Source organism: Komagataella phaffii, chromosome 4 (genome assembly GCF_000027005.1).
Source record: "Komagataella phaffii GS115 chromosome 4, complete sequence".
NCBI lineage: Eukaryota > Fungi > Ascomycota > Pichiomycetes > Pichiales > Pichiaceae > Komagataella > Komagataella phaffii.
This window is the reverse complement of record NC_012966.1, coordinates 861,252-874,846: the sequence shown is the minus strand read 5'-3', so window position 1 is coordinate 874,846 and position 13,595 is coordinate 861,252. Positions and strand designations below refer to the sequence as shown.

Sequence of the window (13,595 nt, the reverse complement as noted above, 5' to 3'; positions counted from 1 at the left end):
GGGTTAGAATTAGGTATTTATTTTATGGTCTATAGGTAATGGTAATATTAAGGGTGGGTATTATGACGATTTGATTTTTGATTTCCAAACTTGGTGGAATAAGTTTGACAATAAGGACCTTTCTTTGAAGATAACTAACAGTAACGTTAAACATGCCAACGACGCGCTGTAGAAAAATTGTACAAAATTTTCTGTGTTACTACCAGTGATGAAATAATGCAATGATGCCACTGAAATGCCTACAAGGATGGTCTGAATGGCAGAAGAGTCAATATGCAGTTTAAAGGAACTGTCCATCGTATTAATCAAGTTGGAACAGTAAATAATGCGCAAAAGCATGTTGACGCAATTGGCAATTATTAGGCCGACTACTGAGAGCCCAGTTCCCCTGATCAGTAGAGTCGCCGAAGCGATGAAAGCAATGGAGCACATTACCATGTACTTGGAGTAACTGAACAAACGAGCGGCATCTTCAACGGTGGAGTAGAATGTAGCTTCGGTTACTCCGTTGACTGCCAAAAAGGGAATGTAGATCCAATAAACTTTGAAGGCATCCGTAGACGAGGCCCAGTCGTTTCCCAACAACATAGAAAACACAAACTTTGAATTGAATGGCACAAATATCACAATGAATAGAGAAAGGTACTTGTAGAATACGAGTATGTTTTTAAGTACTGTGCAAACTTGGCGATAAGTCTTTGGGGATGAATCTTGGGATATGAGCTTGGTGAAGTATAGTCTTAGTGACTCTTCAATCGGAGCAAAGACCATTCTGGTGATTAACGACCCATAATTGTTGACAAGTGCAAATATTCCCTGCTCTTCTGGAGAACAAAGATAATTGACTATAAACTTGTCACCTTCAGTTAAAACATGCTTGAAAAAAATTTGAACAAAAATGTTCTTCCAATAGCTAATAGATCTTGGCTCAAAATACCAATCATCTATTTTAGTCAACTTGAATCTGATTTGCGATCTTGCGGATGACTTAAAGAAAAAGTGCAGGTACAAACTCAATATCGAACCTCCGTATATGAACAGACTGACACAATACGAAAAAATGAAATAATCAGGATTGGCTTTATCTACTGACATTCCTTTAAACTTATGTTCAAACCATACAATCATTCCCAATTGGCTCAGGCACTTGAATACATTTGCGAAACTTTCAATTTTGGATCGTGTCTTAATGTCCAGATCATATTGGTTGATGTTGTACAATGGTTCACTCAACAGCTCTATAATCACGGATAGCCACATAAAGCCGACAGAATACCTAAATAAAGGTGATTGCAAAACAGCAGCGTTTTGCTGTCTTATAAACTGCGTGTAAATCAAGATCGAAGAAAATGGCACACCAATAACCAACGGGATCAAAGACAGGTTAAAAATTGCCTGGTATGCTTTCCCCTTTGGCAATTTGATTCTCTGGCAAGACAGACGAACAGCTTCTCTGCTGAAAAAAAGGGAAGTCGCCACTAAAAAGTCAATGTAGCTCGTTGCACCCAGGATACGTGCTGAAATATAGGACATGAGCAGTTGGTTGATGAAAAATGTGCAAAGTTTGGAAGAAAGTTGAGTCAGCATCAGAAATGAAGCCCCAGACGCCGACTTGGAAAAGGAATCCTTTGATTCCTTTGTAGCAGTGGTATCCAGCTCATCTTGACTGGACATAGTGAATGGTAAGAGCAGCACAACGTGTTGACGTGGATTCTCCAGTGGGTACGTCACAATAGTCGCGCAGATATAAGCGTTCCTGGTGCAGATCAAAAAGGGTGGGTCCGACAGGGAGCCAAAGCCAGGCCGAGAAGTTCCCCTTACTAATCACCTCTTCGCCTGAATCCAACCTGCAGCGGGGGACTCTCTTCAGAACAATCAAACTGGGTCGTGTATGTACCAATAATGACACTTTATACCTGGCATGTTCGTCTCCACTCTTTAAACAATCAGAAATGTCCAGTATACAAGAAATAGAATTAAGAGAACAGGACAGGTGGCTGCCTATTGCCAATGTGGCCCGACTGATGAAAGGAACGTTGCCTGCAACGGCAAAAGTTTCCAAGGATGCCAAAGAGTGTATGCAAGAATGCGTCTCTGAGTTTATCTCTTTCATCACTTCAGAAGCATCTGATAAGTGTCTTAACGAAAAGCGCAAGACAATAAATGGGGAAGATATCTTGTACAGTATGGCTTCCCTGGGATTTGAAAACTATGCAGAAGTGTTGAAGATCTATTTGGCCAAATACAGAGAACAGCAGGCTTTAAGGCAAGAAAGAGGTGACCTGAGAAGAAGACCGGTGCCCACAATAGACAGTAATGGCGGATCACTTAAAACTCCTGCGCAGGACTTTTTTGATTTTGCGGCAGATAAAAAGAACGATACTAGCATTAACAACACACAGGACCCTGACGAAGACACAGTAAACTACGACAATGAACATCATAGCAAAAATACCACTGATCACTTGGACCAGGATGGTTATCCTTCCCATTATGAGAATGACGATAATGAAAGGAATCAAGATCATAATGACGATAATCATCACAGTAACGAAAACAGTGGACATCATGACAACAACGAAGTACAGTTCTCAGTCCCAACTTTTGACGGATACGATGAACAAGCAAGAGCTGCTCCGAACTCCATGGTTCATACACATGCAGAAGACATTGAGCATCTAAATGAAAGACTAGTTAAACAGGAGAATGTGGATCCTAACGTTCATCACGATGCTGCTCTCGGTCTAAACTTAAACGATAATGCGAACGCCATAGCCTCAGAGAGCGAAGACATAGCACTAGTAGCCAACGGACATCATGGAGAAAATGTCCTTTACAGGTATCAGAATGATTTTTAAGGAAAATAAACAAAAGTGATGAGGAAAGGAAGTGTGATCTCTTAATTTCAAGTCAAAAACACTGTGTACAATTATTAGTATTTATCTAAAAGCACTCTATTTTCTTCGGAATCAGACATCCGACATCGTTACCCGCCTCCCATCCTGCGCGCGACGTATTAGGCACACATTATTAAACTTCAACAACTCAACTTGCCACCAGATCACACTCACATGTTGAGACATTACCAAGGTATGCGACGCTGTATGGTGAATACTGCCCATTTGGCGGCTACTGGTCAATCCTTCAAACTAGTAGGGCCCAGATTGGCTCACCAATTAGCGTTCCAGAATCGTAATGCCCTTCAACCTCTTCAGCCATTGGAAGAGTTCCATCACACTCTTTCCACTTTGAGACTGAAAGATGACCCAAAGAAGGATATTGTGGAAAATGAGGTTGATAAAGATCAAAATGAAGATAAGGAGCAGCCAGACATTGAAAACAACAATGAAAAAGATCCTTCTAAGGAAAGAGATCCTGTGGATAAGTCCAAGAAAGAGTCTTCGGTGAAACGTACAAAATTGGCTCCAGAAAGCAGCAGCGGTATTAGTACTGCTGCTCCACCTTCAGGTAATGATGATGGAAAACCTAAAAAGAAATCAGCAGCAGACGAGCTACCAGAGGTATATCCCCAAATTATAGCCTTGCCTATCTCTCGAAGACCGCTATTCCCTGGTTTCTATAAAGCCGTGATTATCACCAATGTCAACGTGATCAAGGCCATAAGAGAATCGCTTGATAAGGGCTATCCATACATTGGATGTTTCCTGTTCAAGGATGAGAATGCGGACTCTGATATCATTACTAATAAAGATGAAGTACATGAAATTGGTGTTTTGGCCCAGATCACATCCAATGTATTTAGTAAAGATAGCGAAACTGGCGTAGAATCGTTAACCACTGTGCTCTACCCTCATAAGAGAATTCGGATTGACGAATTGTTCCCTCCAAAAGAGGGGGAGGATTTGAATAAGGACGTTGAGTCTGCCAAAGTCGTCCCATCCGAAAGGCCTACCAAACGTAGTCGCAAGGAAATTATTCAAGGTATTACTGGCGAGAAAGAGGGAGATGGTCCAAAACGTTCAATTGAGGACGAAGAAGAAGATTTGGTTTCAGACGAAGCTCAAGAGGTTACCACCGAAAAGGATGAGAATCCTACAGAATTTTTGAAAAACTACCCTATAACCTTGGTAAATGTTTCAAATGTGAATGATCTGCCATATGAAAGAGACAGTCCCGTTATCAACTCCTTGACTGCCTCAATCTTGGAAGTTCTCAAAGAAATGTCCAACATGAATAAAATGTTTGCCGACCACCTGGCAACATTCAGCGCTTCATTACAAAAAGACGTTTTTCAATGTCCCGAAAAGCTTGCCGACTTTGCGGCTGCAGTAACAGCTGGAAATGAAAACGACCTACAAGATATTCTCAACTGTTTAGATATTGAGAAAAGATTGGAGAAATCTTTCACCATCTTGAAAAAAGAACTTATGAATAAGGAGTTACAAAGAAAGATTGAAAAAGATATCGAAGAACGTATGGCGAAGAGACACAGAGAGTACCACTTAAATGAGCAACTCAAGTGGATCAAAAAGGAACTGGGAATTGATGACGGTCGGGATAAATTAATTGCAAAGTATAACGATAGAGTGAAGGACCTCAACATGCCTGCAGATGTTATGAAAGTCTACGAGGATGAGATAGCCAAGCTCCAGACTTTGGAGCCATTAATGTCTGAATTTACTGTTACGAGAAACTATCTGGATTGGTTAACTCAAATTCCCTGGGGCAAGCAATCTAAGGATGAGTACAATATCAAAAAGGCTATCACCGTTCTTGATGATGACCATTACGGTCTCAAGGACGTCAAGGATCGTATTCTAGAATTCATTGCTGTTGGTAAGCTTTTGAACAAAATCAACGGTAAGATTATCTGTTTTGTTGGACCCCCAGGTGTAGGAAAGACTTCCATTGGTAAATCTATTGCCAGAGCGTTGAACAGAAAGTTCTATCGGTTTTCAGTTGGTGGTCTAAGTGATGTCTCAGAGATAAAGGGTCACAGAAGGACGTATGTTGGTGCTATTCCTGGTCGTGTTGTTCAGGCTTTAAAGAAAACTGAGACTGAAAATCCTCTTATCTTAATTGATGAAATAGACAAAATCTCCCATACTCATAGTGTTAATGGAGGAGATCCCTCATCTGCTCTTTTGGAACTCTTGGATCCTGAGCAGAATAACTCATTTTTAGATAACTACATGGACGTTCCTATTGATTTGTCAAAAGTTTTATTTGTTTGCACTGCCAATCAGTTGAACACTATTCCAGGCCCTCTGTTGGATAGAATGGAAGTTATTGAAATTTCTGGTTACATTGCTGATGAGAAGATTAAAATTGCTGAAAGGTACTTGGCTCCTGAAGCCAAACAAAGTGCCGGTCTCCAGGATGTAAACGTTGACCTTACCGAGGAAGTTATTCAAAGTTTGATTAAGAATTACTGTCGTGAGAGTGGTGTCAGAAATTTGAAAAAGCAAATTGAGAAAATTTATAGAAAAGCCGCATTGAATGTAGTGAGAGAGCTTGGTGAAGAAGAAACTGAAAGAACTGAGGTAGAGCCCGAGGAAGAGACTGCTTCTTTAGCTAATCCTAAGATCGCTGATGAAACGGAACAATCTTCTCAAAGTCAGAGTTCAAATGACGAGTCCAAGCCTGATGTCAAGACTGCGAAGGAGGTGAAAGAATCTCTTCCCCAGATAAAGGTTCCTGAATCTTTCAAGATCGAAATCACTCCTGACAACTTAAAGGATTATGTTGGGCCTCCAGTTTATACTTCTGACCGTCTCTATGAGACAACTCCACCTGGTGTTGTAATGGGCCTTGCCTGGACTTCAATGGGAGGATCTTCTCTCTACATCGAAAGTGTCTTGGAACAGCCGTTGAGTCACGACTCAACGCCAAGATTAGAAATCACAGGACAATTAGGAGATGTTATGAAAGAGTCTTCCAGAATTGCCTATTCTTTTGCAAGAATGTTTATGACTAAAAATTATCCAGAGAACAAGTTCTTTGAAAGGGCTAAAATCCATCTCCATTGCCCCGAAGGTGCTACGCCAAAGGATGGTCCTTCTGCAGGTGTGACTATGACATCTTCTCTGTTATCTCTTGCTTTAGATAAGTCGCTTTCTCCTACCATCGCTATGACGGGTGAATTGACTTTGACTGGAAGAGTTCTTCGTATTGGAGGATTGAAAGAAAAATCTATTGCCGCTAAACGTTCGGGTGTCGACACCATCATTTTCCCTAAAGACAATCTCTCTGACTGGAAAGAACTTCCTGAGAACATCAAGGAAGGCTTGACTCCAGTGCCTGTTGAATGGTACCATGAGGTTTTTGAGAAGGTATTGCCCGGAATTTCAGTCGCTGATGCCAGCAATGTTTGGAAAGCCGAGTTTGACAAAATCAAGGAGAAGGAAGCGGAGAAGGAAAAGTCTGCTTAGTAGTTCCTGTATATAATGGTGCATTTAGAATGTATTAATGATTTATTCAGTATCTTCAAAGAATCGCTTAATCTCCTCTTTGGTAACTATGCGCCCTTCTTGGGCAAAGGGACGTAGGAACTGTGAAAGCTTTTGTTTTACTTTTTCATAGGCTTGAAGGCCTTCGATTGCTTGTTCTCGAGGCAAGCTTTCCAGAGCCTTAGTCCCGAGATCAAACATTGATGAAGATTCTGTTTCAGAATGTAAACTCTCTTCAGGGGGTTCGTAGACTGGGTCCTCTTCATATAGGAAGGGAAACTGTCTTAATAGGGATATTAGAGGGTCGTAATGTTTTTCGTTGGTGGATATGATTGATTTTAAGGCCGACTGGAATCCATCTTTTAGAAAAATGGAAAACTTGAAATCTTTAGAAGTTGTGGTCTTTAGGCGTTTGGAATTCGACTGTGTTTCTTTGTAGTTTTTCAATTGTGTTGCTCGGTCATCTAGTGATTTGCTCTCTACGTGAAATATATCTGGCAACCTCACAGACCGTGGAATCAAATCTAAGGCTTTGAACTTGTCAACACATTTCCAGCATATGAGACAGTCAAAATCATTGGCAGAAGGAAACCCTGGAAGTGGTGCTGCATCCTCTTCACCGGAATCATTTTCTTCAGTCTTAGTAGCTGCGTCTTCATCAACTTCAATTTCTGGAAGAGTCTCCAAAATGTTTTTTCCATTCCGAGTCAAAGTATGCTTTGCTTTCCTTTCAACAGAACCTCTGGGAATTCCCATCAGGCATTCTTCATGGAACCAATCTTCGTTACAAACCTCTCCAAAAAAACACTGAAACATATTTCCTGTTTCTTCTAAGGGGTTATAAGGCTGCTCGCATGAACAGAAAGTTCCCTCAAAATTGTTGCTGTATCTATTAGATGAAGAGGGTATGTCATCCGCTGGCGACTTTGGATCGACGTTTCTCAGTCGACAGCCGCCATTATATAGCATTCTCGTAGTGCCACAGTCACAAGTAAAATGTCTCTTGGTGAAAAGCTCAACCAATTCATGAGTACTATGGCATTGAATTGAGCAGGAATAACACACACCTGAAAACACTGGTTTTTCTCCCTCACTTTTGGGTTGGTTTTTCAAACACGTCAAACAGGCGTACAATTGTTGTCGTAGAGCTCCATCGGTAAAAGTGCATCTTTGAGGGTCGAATGGCATCAATTCCAGAGCTTCCTTTTCTAAAAGGCTCTGCTGCTCCAGAAACTCTGGTGCAGTAATTGATCCCTCCGTGCTGCCCGTCATTTCACGTACTATCGGAGTGAAGAATCGTACTGTAGATTTAGTGAAGTGCGCGTCGCAGCAGTTATTGTTGATTATATAATCATTTACAGCCTGTTATCTATCATTTTGTGAAAGTTTACTTACGATAATGATCGGTTATGGAAGAGCAGATTCTTGAGGGCACAAATTATGAGAGAAGAGTCAAGGGCCACTAGACAATTTTGTTAAAATCTTCACCATCCCTTGGCGAAATAACTCATATTGTCGTCGTCCTCATCACTTAGAACGGTTTTGGGGACTACCTCTAACTTGGTAGAACTCATGTTCTTGAGACGCTGTTCTCTCATTTGGCCAGGATCGTTTTTATCGATCAGCTCGTCTAAGAGCTTGTCATCATCCAGGAATTCTTGGCCATGGCGGATTTTGTGGGCCAGATATGGATTGTCTGTTTGCGCATGGTTCTCAGGAGCAGTTTCCAATTCATACAGAATCTGTTCTCGTAACGACTGAGATAGTTCAGATGCTAACATACGTTTCTTGGTGGAACGAGGTGATAATGCAGTAGCTCCCTGGGAGCCTTTACCACCTAGACCGTCCCTATCAGGGGTCTTGTCTCTGCGATAATTAGAACTCTTGGAGTCGGAGGATCCGGGAATTTCAATGGAAGAATTTCGAACGACGTCAACGTTGGAACCAGCGGGTGTGGAAGGGCGCGGTATGCCAACTTCTATTTGTTCTGAATTACGACGAGACGCATTCAGGGACATTCGGACACTTCCATCTACCGAAGAATCATCTTCTTTAGCCTCAACAACCTGAGCCAACGTAGAAGGGCGAGAATTGGCCATTGTCGGTAGGAACATGTGCGTTGAAAGGGCCGTAGGTAGTAATGTCCTAGCAGTCGCAGGAACCCTGTTAGAATTAGCTGTAGACACTTCAGACTTGTGGTGATGGCCAGATTTGTTGTTCTTTCCAGCAAAATATGAAGTAAGGTTCAGCTTTGACAGAGACACCAACTTTGATAAAGAGCTGACTTCGTCATTCTTTGTTACGTCATGGGATGATTGGCGTTTCAAAAGCGGTCTGGCATCCTTTGCAGTAGACACAGATGCCATAGCAGTGATATTGGTACATGACAAAGTTGATTTAGCAAGCTGAGATGATGACACTTCTAAGACTTCTCTTTCAGCACTATGATTAACATTGGGCACAGTCTTTGTCCTCAGTAGAGGTGGTTTTATTTTTGGATTTACTATGGTGGTACTTTCAGTCGCTATGGATGTCTTGGATGATGCATTTGTGGGATTCTGGTACATTTTTGTGCCAGATAGTTGACCATGTATGTTTGGTTCAGAATTTCGGTGCGGGAGTTCATGAAGAAACAAACCTGATAACAGAGACCTTCTCATGGCTGGTTTGGTCTCGACGGGGAAATCTTTCTTGTGGAAGTCCAACCGGGGCTCTTCTTCCTCACTCTCCTCTGAGTCAGAAACACTTGACCATTGAGAATCATCGGACAGCGATTCATCACTGGTAAACACAATCTCCTTGCGATCCTCGTTTCCGAATAACGAGGTTGTTTTATTCTTGGAGTTGCCAAACAACGAAGTGGAGTTTGCAGGCTTGTCAGGTAACGGTTGTTGTGTCTGTGAGAAGAGAGACTGTGAAGGACATTTTTCCATGGGGTTTTCATCAACAGGTGACGGCGAATGTAAATAAAACATGTGCCTTTTGTTCTCCGATGATTTAGCCTCTTTCTTCTGAAATAGGCTGGGTGGTTCTGGCCGAGGTAGAGGTTTAGCAAACAGGCTAGGCTGTTTAGGTATCTCTAGAATGGACTGATCGATACCGTTTTGCAACTTCTTCTTCTCCAGACTCGACATGATCGAATCGTGGTTCAGATCAGAAGTTGGCCTAGCTTGCTCGCTTTTGCCCTTCTTATTATTCTTTCTCTTATACTCGGCCAAGAAGGGCTGTGAAGAACCACGGCAGAGAGAGATTCGGCTGAGGGCTTGAAAGTCCATGGGATCAAGTGAGTCCTCACGATTCAAAGGATTAAGAAGCAGTTTGCGATTCACAACTCTCCAACTAATATTTTCCAGTCGTTTGCCATTTCTGATGGAGTCTGAGGATTTCGTCAACGTTGTCCACACACGGAGCAGGTTTTGGAAGTCGACATCTGAATCTTTCAGATTTCGCAATGAATCATATGATATTTCTAAAAAGGGTAGTTTGGGCCTACCTTCACTGTTGTTTGACATCGCAATATTGTACACTAATCATTGAAGATATCAACTTTATATGGTGAGGCGAGTAACAGCAGAGGAAACGAATAAACCTTGAAGAAGCAATAAAAACGATGCAGAGTATAACCTAAGCTATACTGATATCTCAAACGGGCAACTGAGCTTTATCAAGATGGGGCTCAGGGGAAGCGTTAAGTGAATGTTGATGATAAGTGATATACGCTTAGAGATATTTTCATGTCATGACCTCAAAGTGATGTATGGATGTTGATGATCTACCAGTGTATCAACCCCCCGGGTACGAACGAAAAACCAGGGTGTCACAAATTTTGAAAAATTCCCCCCCTCCCCTCGAATGGGCTTAATTCCCCTGAAGAGAAAAAGAGGCTAGGAGTTAAGTATTAATTAGCTGCTGCGAGGTCGCTAAAAAGGTCAAGTCGCGGCATTTCAATAGATGAATTTTCAAAAGCCATAGCCGATATCGCGATCGGACGCAAGTCATAGCAATCGGTGTATGGAAATTCGAATTCTGAAGTATAATTAGCCCACACATAAACTGGGGCGACATGTTATCAGCTGCCAAATGTGCCACGCTTTTCCAAGTGAGCTAACAAGACTCTAATGGAAATTACCCCAAATGCCATAATTTTGCAGATTAATAAAACTATTGTACGAAATTGTATGAAAAAACTTGGCTCCGTCCTCAAAATGTGCTAGATGCACGTGACATTACTACAGGAGCCACTGAAATATTAAGGTGACTAAGGGTAGCTCTAGTTAAGTGTTTAATTGTTCAGCCACAACACAATTATGCATACATGTTTCGGCATCCCAAATATAGGGTGGCTTCTTGGTATATATAAACGGTAGAAGCGGTACTCGGTTTTTGAAATTATTCAATAAATCACTTGATCTCAACTCCGATGGCTGTCAAGGAATTACTTAATCAAGCTTCAGGGTATGGTGTCCTGGTAGGTGTTGGTGCTCTGTTTGCCATTATGGTGCTAATCAGTACCAGGCTGATGAAAAAGTACCTGAATGAGAACACGGGTAACACCGAGATGTTCACTGTTTGTAACAGATCGGTCGGTGTCGGGTTGGCTTCGTCTGCTATCATGTCCTCCTGGATGTGGGCTACTGTGTCTATTTGGTCTGTCCAAATGGTGTTTAGTTATGGTGTGGCAGCAGCCTACCATTACGCTTCTACTTCCTCTGTGCAGGTTGTGTTCCTGATGTTGGCTGGTATTGAATGTAAGAGGAAGATTCCTAATGCTCACACATGTTTGGAGATTGTCAACCTGAGATATGGAAAGGCCACTCACATACTATACATCTTCTTGTGTTTGGTGAATAATTTGCTATCATGCTCTTCTATGATTTTGGGTGCTTCTGGTGCCATCACTGCTTTGACTGGTATGCACATTGTCGCTTCTACCATGTTGATTCCATTCGGTGTGCTGTGTTACACCTTCTCCGGTGGTCTTAAGGGAACGTTCATCACTGAGTATGTTCACACCTTTATCGCCTTGATCATCTTTGCCTATTTCACAACTGCATCCGTCGCCCACAACGAAATCGGGAGTCTGGGAAATCTTTATGATTTGGTGAAACAATGGCAAGCTGACAACGAGTACTACATCGAGGGTAACTATCAAGGTTCCTTGCTCACCTTCAAGTCCCAAGGTGCCATCATTTTCGGTCTTATTCATTCTATCGGTGACTTCGGTTTAGCTGTTATGGACAGTGCCTTCTGGGCTAAAGCCTTTGCTGCTAAAACTGAAACCATGGTTCCCGCTTACATCATTGGCTCCATCACTATTTACGCCTGTTCTTGGCCTTTGGGTACAGTTATGGGTTTGATTGGAGCTTACATGTCGACTAAACCTAGTTTCCCCACTTATCCTAACCCTATGAATGCTGACGAAATTGCTAACGCTTTCCTGTTGCCCTACACTTTGAAGGCTTTACTAGGAAATGGTGCTTGTGGTGCCCTGCTTTTAGCTCTTTATATGGCTGTCACATCCACAGTCTCTTCTCAAATGGTGTCTGTGAGTTCCATTCTGAGTTTTGACGTTTACAGAACTTACATTAATCCTGAAGCTCAAAACAAGCAAATGATCAAAGTTACCCATTTCGGAGTTGTCTTCTTTGGTTTGTTCTCCGCTGGATTCTCTGTCATGTTGCACTACGTTGGTGTAAGTTTGACTTGGATGGGTTACTTCTACTCTATGATCATTTGTGGTGGTGTCATTCCTCTACTGCTGTCCATTCTGTGGTCTAGACAGACCACTGTTGCAGCATTTGTTGCTCCTATTGCTGGTATTAGTACCGGTATTGCCACATGGTTATCTGTTGCCAAGACAATGTACGGAGACTTGAGTGTTGCTTCGACTGGTCAACAACTGCCATGTCTCTATGGTGGTTTAGTAACCATATTCGTACCTGGTATTGTCACGGTGCTTGTCAGTTTGCTATACAAGCCATACAAGTTTGACTGGGCCCGTCTTCAAGATGCCACTTTGGTTGAAGGTGAGGAAGATAGCAGTGAGAGTGAGTTTGAGAAAGACAACCTTTCACACTCTGATGAAGATAGGGAAATTAAGGGAGTTGTTCCAGAGTACACCACTGAGATTGGCTCCATTGAAAGTCCTACTGACAGAGAAAAGGAACTGGTCAAGATTAAGTTCTGGCTTAAGGTTGCAAGAATATACCTTGTGATCAACGTTTTAGTCACTCAAGTTCTGTGGCCAATGCCACTTTACAGAAACTGGATCTGGAGTAGGTCATTCTTCGAAGGATGGGCAGGTGCCTCAATTGGTAGTACTTACCTGGCTATCGTGTTGGTGTGTATCTACCCACTATGGGATGGAAGACATGCGCTGAAGAAAGTAGCCTGCGGAGTATATCGTGATTACATCAAACGGGAGAACAAACAGGAGAACAAACATCTGGTTGAGCCAGTGATAGAATCCAAATAATATTGACGGATGTTTCTTCATAATATCTTTTACTTTATTTAGTTCCATTTATATATAATAACTAGTTCTTTGCTTATTTATCGGTGTCACTTCCATCTGGCAATGCTCCTCCTTCTACCTGTCTTTTCTGCTTGTATTCCTCTGGAGCGTCCTTTGCATGGTGCCCAATTACCTTCTTCAGCTTTTCTGGAATGTCCTCAAAAACAAGATCGTCTACGGAAGACGATACTGACTCATTTTGGGCAGCTAACAAATCCTGGATATTGACACGTTCGTCACTGAAGATCTTGAGATGGTCAGCGATCAAATGTCTGTTTTTGCATCCAGGACATTGGATTAACACGGTTCCGTTGGTATATGCTTGTTTAGAGAACGTATGACTGGACCTTGTGTCACATTTCTTGCAAGTGAAGGCAATCATTAGTTGCGGTTTATCGACTTTGAGAGGTTGGCTAGAATTCCATCTGGCAAAACCGTTGAAAAACTGAGAAGAAGCCTTCCGCAGCAGTGGCGATCTAGAAGACCGTAATAGTGTTCTTGAAGATTGTCTTAGGACTTGACTTGCTAAAATTCTGGGCAACATCCTGGGGTAATCATTGGGAAAGAGAATTATTTTTCCAACTTTTGCGATGAGATGAAGTCGGATTAGACGGAAAATTTGGGGAACTGGCCTCGAAGGTTATCTTGTTCGCTCGCAGGAGAATATTTTT

General features: G+C 42.1%; 7 protein-coding genes across 7 annotated transcripts; 3 read left to right on the top strand and 4 right to left on the bottom strand.

Moving 5' to 3' along the window:
* Positions 1-60: 60 nt before the first annotated feature.
* On the bottom strand, positions 61-1,674 carry PAS_chr4_0443 (Flippase, essential integral membrane protein that is required for translocation of Man5GlcNac2-PP-D; the record flags this gene model as incomplete). The annotated part of the gene is made up of 1 exon (XM_002493830.1): positions 61-1,674. The coding sequence occupies one exon, from the start codon at positions 1,672-1,674 to the stop codon at positions 61-63; it is 1,614 nt and encodes a 537-aa protein (XP_002493875.1).
* A 278-nt stretch (positions 1,675-1,952) lies between these two features.
* On the top strand, positions 1,953-2,858 carry PAS_chr4_0442 (Subunit of the heme-activated, glucose-repressed Hap2p/3p/4p/5p CCAAT-binding complex; the record flags this gene model as incomplete). The annotated part of the gene is made up of 1 exon (XM_002493829.1): positions 1,953-2,858. The coding sequence occupies one exon, from the start codon at positions 1,953-1,955 to the stop codon at positions 2,856-2,858; it is 906 nt and encodes a 301-aa protein (XP_002493874.1).
* A 213-nt stretch (positions 2,859-3,071) lies between these two features.
* On the top strand, positions 3,072-6,392 carry PAS_chr4_0441 (ATP-dependent Lon protease, involved in degradation of misfolded proteins in mitochondria; the record flags this gene model as incomplete). Its single annotated transcript, XM_002493828.1, has 1 exon — positions 3,072-6,392. The coding sequence occupies one exon, from the start codon at positions 3,072-3,074 to the stop codon at positions 6,390-6,392; it is 3,321 nt and encodes a 1,106-aa protein (XP_002493873.1).
* A 42-nt stretch (positions 6,393-6,434) lies between these two features.
* On the bottom strand, positions 6,435-7,682 carry PAS_chr4_0440 (Hypothetical protein; the record flags this gene model as incomplete). Its single annotated transcript, XM_002493827.1, has 1 exon — positions 6,435-7,682. The coding sequence occupies one exon, from the start codon at positions 7,680-7,682 to the stop codon at positions 6,435-6,437; it is 1,248 nt and encodes a 415-aa protein (XP_002493872.1).
* A 212-nt stretch (positions 7,683-7,894) lies between these two features.
* Positions 7,895-9,922, bottom strand: PAS_chr4_0962 (uncharacterized protein; the record flags this gene model as incomplete). Its single annotated transcript, XM_002493826.1, has 1 exon — positions 7,895-9,922. One exon carries the CDS (start codon positions 9,920-9,922, stop codon positions 7,895-7,897), a length of 2,028 nt encoding a protein of 675 aa, XP_002493871.1.
* A 908-nt stretch (positions 9,923-10,830) lies between these two features.
* PAS_chr4_0439 (uncharacterized protein) lies at positions 10,831-12,885 on the top strand (the record flags this gene model as incomplete). Its single annotated transcript, XM_002493825.1, has 1 exon — positions 10,831-12,885. One exon carries the CDS (start codon positions 10,831-10,833, stop codon positions 12,883-12,885), a length of 2,055 nt encoding a protein of 684 aa, XP_002493870.1.
* A 73-nt stretch (positions 12,886-12,958) lies between these two features.
* PAS_chr4_0438 (uncharacterized protein) lies at positions 12,959-13,468 on the bottom strand (the record flags this gene model as incomplete). Its single annotated transcript, XM_002493824.1, has 1 exon — positions 12,959-13,468. One exon carries the CDS (start codon positions 13,466-13,468, stop codon positions 12,959-12,961), a length of 510 nt encoding a protein of 169 aa, XP_002493869.1.
* Positions 13,469-13,595: the final 127 nt, after the last annotated feature.